The sequence below is a fragment of the Chaetodon trifascialis genome, chromosome 20, assembly GCF_039877785.1.
Source record: "Chaetodon trifascialis isolate fChaTrf1 chromosome 20, fChaTrf1.hap1, whole genome shotgun sequence".
Taxonomy (NCBI): domain Eukaryota; kingdom Metazoa; phylum Chordata; class Actinopteri; order Chaetodontiformes; family Chaetodontidae; genus Chaetodon; species Chaetodon trifascialis.
In genome coordinates this window covers 8,508,975-8,516,284 of record NC_092075.1, presented here as the reverse complement: position 1 = coordinate 8,516,284, position 7,310 = coordinate 8,508,975, and the positions used below count along the sequence as shown (strand labels likewise).

Sequence of the window (7,310 nt, the reverse complement as noted above, 5' to 3'; positions counted from 1 at the left end):
TATGTAAAAGAATAACAATAATTGTTGAAAGGAACACAAAATTAAACAGAAAATATCAACCAAACTATAACTAGGCCAAGAGAACAGACATAAAGAAAAAAAAAAAAAAAACTGGTACGAGTTTTTAGATGTTATTCTAAAAGCTTGCAACTGGGCTGCCAGCTTTTACACTGGGAGGGAGGTTTTTTCCAGAGTTTGGGTGCCAAGGCAGGAAATATGAAGTCGCCTCATTTTTAAGTTCATCCCATCTAGGTCCAGAACAGCTTGGTTGTATGACATGAATGACCTTGCCTTCACTGTTGTTAACAAACATGCAGGTAAATGGACTGGACCTACAAAAAGTCATCAGCGATAGTTATGTTTCAGCATCAGATTACCCAAATAAAGTGTGACCAACAATACATAGGTAGTGTTTCATATTTCAGTTTGATGATTGAAAGTGTTAAACAACTTTGCAGCTCTGTTGATGTTTCCAGCAACATGCAAAACAAGGTTAAATTTCATATCCGGAAAGAAAAACAGAAATCTTTACATAAAAAGCTTACAGATTAAACACTGCCAAAAAGGTATTTTAAGCTTTAATATAACCATTTTTTTCTTCTTTCTTTTTTTTTTTTTCCTGTGGCACAACAGAGAAATTCAATGGCTTTACAACACGATTCTTATCCAACATAATATGCCTTCTCTTGTCATCCGTCTTTTTGCTGTGCTCTTATCTAAAAACTGAGAGAATAAAATAAAAACATACACATGGAACACTTTTTTGTCATGTTATGAAGTAAGTATACTCTGTGAAACGGGGATGGACTTTATGTCTTACTGTATGTCTACCTCAGGGAAGTGTATGGCTTTAAGTTGTCTCGCAAATGTGCCTGAATGATGAATGTTTACACTTTGCTCTTGGTGCTGAAAAGCTCCACAAATCAGCAGTCACAACATGTACATTTTGCAAAGCTGTACAAAATAGCATTGATTGTTAAATCTTCAGACCACAATATTGCACTCACGCACCAGGAGGTACTGCCTTGTGAAAAACACAGCTTGAATTTCAAACACGGGAAGAAGCGCTCCAAATGCAAGATTTAGCTTAGACTGGAGTCAATCTCAAATGACACATTCAATTAACGAACAGCAATAAGCATCAAGCCAAAAAAAGGTGTACGCACATTTGCACACGCACACATACACACACATTCACCCACATATATATGTATATATAAACAGCTGGCTTTTTGTTATTTGACATGACTATCCATTACTGCCCTGCTGTGTGCCTTATGTGTCAGAACAATGACAGAGTGCCTCATAACTCACAAAGAGCAATTCAGATTCGCTGTGGGGTTGAAATGTAATAAAGAGTCTATAAGTAATGTGTTGACTACTTACTCACTAGGGCTATTTAATCCTTACAATGTATAAACATTTTTAATATTAAACTGTCCATTATGTTTGAAATATTTTGCACATTAGCTGAAATAAAAGGATATCTGTTCTGCCCTTGTGTTATGTCATTATTCCTTTAAAAATGTTTTTTCCAAGTAAAGAATGGCAGTTTCAGATATAACCTTTTGATCCCTCAGAGTAAAATCAAGGCCTCATTTTCACCAGTACATAGATTTCATTTTTTTTTCTCTCTCTCTTTCTCTTTTAAGATCTTTTAGGGAATGACAGACATGCTGGGACAAATATGATACAGTCCTTATAGTGGTTCCATAAATCTTCTTTATCTGCCTGAAATTCTTTTCATCACTGCCTTTTTCCTTTGTCTCTTTAAGAATTATGCTTACAAAGTTAATATTACATCAAAAGGCAGAAAAGGTCCAAAAATGAAAAAGAGAAAACAAAATTAAGATTAATATCCCCTCATAGTTCATTTGTTGGGTGTTTCTTTTGCTGTCCTTATCTTAACGTTACTATGTTCAACAGAGTTTAGCAGTCAGGTGATCTGATTGTTTTAGTATCTCTGTGCTGTACATGTCCAAGGCATGATTTACTCGAATCATCTCGCTGTTGTTGAGCTTGAGCCTATGCTTTAGCATACAAGAGAAGAGGTCCAGCTGGGGTTTGCCAGGTGCAGATGGAGGGGCAAGGCGGTTAATCCGATCCCTAATGTCCAGTAACAGGAGCATAACAGATGAGGATGAGTAGAATTGAGTTCCTTGTGTGTACGACTGGTTAACCTGCTGCACAGCACTACGGAGCAGGTCGGCATTAAAGCGCAGGCTGTAGCCGAACACTTGGATATCAGATATTTTTATGTAGATCTGCCGCTTGTTAGGGTCTGCAAGATCCACTGGACCCTGTCCTGTGTCATTGCGTAGGCCAGTTGGAATCTTAGCACGGCTACGCAGGTAGATGTGCACCGTCTCAAAAAAGGTCTTCCACCGGTTGCCCAGCAGGAGAGTCCAGTTGAAGCACTGGGAGTTCTGCAGTCGTACTTTTTCCCAACGGGGGTAACCATGTTCCCCAAACGGCATGCTCCAGCCTTCTGAGTGGCTACCACTGAATGGGTTGACATAAACAAAGAACATGGGGTCAATACTGCTATTTCGCATCTGGCAGATCTTCATAGACAGACCGATTATCATGTGGAGGTAGTCCATCCGATTTTTGTTACTTTTGAGAGTCAGGGACATGCGCTTGCGCCATCGAGGGTCAAAGAAGGTCTCTAGTCGGATCTCATTACTGATGAAAGTAGTGTGAATGTACAGTCGGGAATCCATTTTCTGTAACAGGTATTTGAGTTCCAGGTCCTGAAAGTCCAGATCAGTTTCAAAGCTGATGAACTGCTCACTACGTTCTGAGTCCACATTCTGAGGCTCACATCGACCACGGTACAACTTGTAGCCCTTGTTGCAGGAGCCACATTGTGAGATGTTGGCCAGGCTGCACATGGCACAACTGTTGTTTCCACCTATGACACATGGGATGGGTCGCTGGCATAGGGTGACACCCGTGTGGCACACGCATGTCCTTTGGCTCTCCAGAAAGGTCCCCCAGAACCCATTCTCATTGCAGTAGAGGAAGGACTGAACCCTGTTGAGCCACTGCATCACAGACCTAGGGAGAGAGAAGAAAAAAATGAGGAAAGAAGTATTAACAGTGGTCAGATGAATCTATCACCATGGACACCATGTGGTTTTAATTATACTAACTGTATGGTAATGCACTTGAAACTATGGAAAACTTTTCAAGGCATTTGACATTTTCCACTGCCATACTGTATTACTCAAAGATGCAGTAACATACAAAAAGAAATCCATCATTAAGTTAATTCGGGTGGATTGCTGTACCATTCTAGTAGCTTCAAGTAACCTTCAGCAAAAAATCAATGAAAAGCCAAAGCCAAATGTTTGGTAGCAATGTGCACATGAAAACCATCTAGTCAGGATAGTCAGGGAATAGGATAATTTCTTCCCTTCAAGGGGAGGAGTTGCGTTATTTCCCTGAGGGGGAAGGCATTACTTGCTATTCTTATCTTGTCTCATCTTTTCCCCTCAGGCATCTTTCCTTGTCATCTTGACAGTGCTGGAACTTCTTTTCTGACTGTAGGAGGTGAATTCTGAATCCTGATTCTTAGGAGAGGAAGGCTGGTCAAGGTTAGCTTGACATGTTAATGAACCTAAAGATTAACTATGATGGATGACATTGCATTTCCGGCAGGCCAGAAAGCCCCCAAGCTATACCCAAAGTAAGCCCAGAGCAGATCTTCTATAGAGGACAGTGGAAGCACACTGTTTGAGGCCACTAATTTTGGCTTCAAATTGAGGCTGGGATAAATTGAAGGTGCTGTAGTTTTCAGGATCCCATATTCACACACCATGTTTAGGCTCTTAAGGCCTGTATTTTCAGAATTGTAAGCATCAACTTGAAGTGTGCATAGTCAATAATACCCCACATAAAACATCTTTACAAAACATAATGGCAGTACTTTCAGTGGTCATTGAATGCATTCTTGCGCCATTTATTGTAATCACTGCTTGTAATGCCAAGGTAATTTTAATATTGCCTATCAGGTGTTCATCTACTCCTCAAAAATCCAGAAATTCGCTATTCCTTGAGTATTTTTTTTATCCATAGTCCCCATGTATTCCATTCTCCCCTGTAACTTTTCTGGACAAAGTTAGTGTTTACAGTAAATATTCATGTTTTCAACATTCAAACCATACAGGTTATTAATCTTTATAACAATAATTTAACCACCAGGGTAAATACAAGTATTTTATCTATCTTTCACTATTCAGTACTGCATGGCTTGAAATTGTTCAAGGACGCTGTTGTGAGGCAACAGATTTGAAATGATGCAGTCTTGGACAGGTTAAGTTTGTATAATCCTTACAGTATTAAAAAGGATTATACATTTTGAAAGAGTCTGAAATGTAGAATAATAAATCATCAGCATACAATCTGACTTTATGTTTTTCTTTCTGGAGGAATACTGCATGAACTTAGCTGAAAGCCCAGTGTGTCTGTCTGAGACACAGAGGGCCATGACAAAGCAATGGTATTTAACATTCTGGAAATAAGAACAGGCTTGCCCATCTGATTCAAAGAAATAACCCAAAGAAGCACCATGCAGGTGGGTAAACCATACTATGTTAGCATCCAGTAAGCTCGATTGGCTGTACATTTCTGGGTATCAAGGGTTTTTCACATGGTGGAGACACTTGCATGATAAATAGTCTGTGCAACAGCAGAATATCAAATGCCACATCAAATACATGAGATACAATTAATAAATTCTTGTAACACTCTGACATACAGTATATGCTCCAGGAATTCCTTTAAATGTTCCAAGTCCACAAAATGAAATGAATAAATCCAAAAAATAAAAACCTAAAAAACAAAACACAAATCTGTATAAGTGATGAATCATTGATAATTCTGAAGACTGTAACTTCATAAAAAAGGATTTAAAGGTATTATTTATTTCCATGGATTAAGTGTAATCTGGATGCATCCATTCCCTTAATTCAGTATGCTTGAATTTTACCAAGTCAGTCAGAAGGTTACTTGTCTTTGTGGATAAAAACAGATTTCCTCCAGTCTGGAGAGGATGTATTCTCCTTATATTAAATCTGGTGAAGGAGAAATTGAATAGCACAGATCTAATTTAAATATCTTCTCCATGACTTCAGTTTCTTTTTCTCTGTGCAGTTTCTTGATTAAAAGTGTTGCGTAAGATAATATGTCTCTGAATATATACTTTGAGTGTCCTTTAAGAGTTACTATTAATTGAAGATTTGCATAGTCAATGTGGCTTTAAATGTGCTCAGCAAGTATTTGATCTGCTCGAAAGTGCCACGCCTTGGTTGTCTATTCTGGTTTCTCTTTGGCATGATATTTGTTTGCAACATGACAGCATGAGACAGAGTTTCAAAGCTTATGTCTCACGCCAAACGCTTGAAAGTTGGCAACCCCTAAATATGAATTATCCTCAGATTTTATCTTTGGCTTCAATTTTCCTGACCTGTGCATTTTTTGTGTATTTTCTTGTACTCTTGCCATGAATTCATGTGGTCTTTCCAGTGCTGCAGCTGATGGTGTCACACACTGATTTCCCCATTTGTTCCATCATAGACTTGGTATGTGCCTTTTGCAGAGTAGCTATTTCTTGAGCTTGTTTTCTTATGTGCACCAGTGTATTGATGTCTGCTTTTTCCTCTTCCCAGAGATGAAATGTCTTAATCTCCTGGTGCAGGCACTGTATTTGTGATTTTATATCATTTTCCATTGCCTCTCTGTAACGTTGCAGTTTGGCCTGGAGTGTCGTTGGAGAGATGGGTGTATCATGTTAGGTTCCTCCAGCATGTGTTTGCTGTCTACTCCTGTATGAATATAAAAGGAGCTGCCAAACAGAGATATGCCAGTATACCAGTTTTATTAAAGCAAGTCACAGCAGGGCCGGCTAGGATCCACGTCTGTCTAGGTTTGAGCTCTTGCTACTCTGGCCGTTACTTGCAATGTTACCATTAGCGAGTAAACCTACTGAAGAACAGCTGGTTTATGGGTGTTGAGTCATAACCTTCAGTGAGAGAGCAAACATGCATTTTACATGACTGACACAAAGTAAAGCTGTCATGTCAGTTGTGTCAATTAACACATGCAATTGTAACATATATGAAAACATGAATGGGAAGAGACACAGACAATATGCTGAATTTAAAGTAATTTCTAGTGAACTTTATTGAACTTCTAGCAACAAATCTGGTTTCATTTGTAGGTGTAAATTCATTCTGTGTTATTTCTGTTGCAGAGTCTAAGTCTAGTTTTCAGGTTTGATAAAATCATATCCAATCACTGTGGAACATTTTTCTATGAATTTTTACCATATCTCAGCTCTACTAGTTGTGTTTGTGCAAAAGTTTGATGATTATCAGGATTACCTGGCCACGATAGTCATTCCATGAGCACATCCCTACTACAAAATAAGAAATCTTTGGAGGAACTTAACTATGTGGTTATTGTGAAGGAAAATTTTCAGCTGCTGAAGTTTGAAAGCTACTGCATTGTGAATGTTTGTGGGTAACTGGATTTAGATTTAAGAGATCAAACTTGCATATTATTTTGACATATGTAACTTGTAAATATTACAAAAGATTAAGTAAAGTGGATGTGACACACTCCAGCTAGTAACTCAGCACATTGCATGATACAAAACATTTTTCAAACACAGTTTACATATATAAGTGTGCGTGGGTTTTTTTTTTGTTTGTTTGTTTGTTTTTGTTTTTTTTGCCCCATTGGAAATGACATACAAACAGACTGCTTTCACAGATGCCTCACATATAAAATTATTCCCATTATTTTTCATTGCATTGGACACGGGCATAGTCATAATGACCCCTCCATTGAATTGTTTTGCAATGACTGTTGAAATATCTTTTCTAAGACGCAGAACCAAAATATGGTCTATTCTACAACTGTCTCCCTCAACAAGCTATTTGAGTGCATCATGTAGCAAGTTTTATTTGTGCCTTATTTCTTTCCATCTAAAGCAATGGCTTGGCTTAGATTTGCCATAGGAAATTAAGTGAAAATACATTAGAACAGATGCTGTTTGTTTTTATGAATTCGAGTGTACTGTGTGTTTGTAATGGGGCATCAAGCGGCCCTGGTATTCAGATGACATACATCATACATACATTGCTCCCACCTGGAATTCGCCTCTAATCAAAATAAACCTATGACCTAAGACCAACAGATCGTATTAACAATATTGTGATATTTAGAGGGCCCCTGAAAAGTCACAGTAGGAATTTCATTTTAGAAATATGTTTGCGTTACCTTGCAATAAGTTTTGCATTATT

The 7,310-nt window shown here is 38.2% G+C and overlaps 1 protein-coding gene across 1 annotated transcript in view; it reads right to left on the bottom strand.

The window, feature by feature from the left end:
• Window positions 1–562: 562 nt before the first annotated feature.
• The window catches only part of brinp1 (bone morphogenetic protein/retinoic acid inducible neural-specific 1), a 112,227-nt gene continuing 105,479 nt past the window's right edge, over window positions 563–7,310 (bottom strand). The window contains exon 8 of the mRNA XM_070988533.1: window positions 563–3,060. Within this exon, the coding sequence (XP_070844634.1) occupies window positions 1,920–3,060 (1,141 nt within the window). The 3' untranslated portion in view covers window positions 563–1,919. The remainder of the gene's footprint in view (window positions 3,061–7,310) is intronic.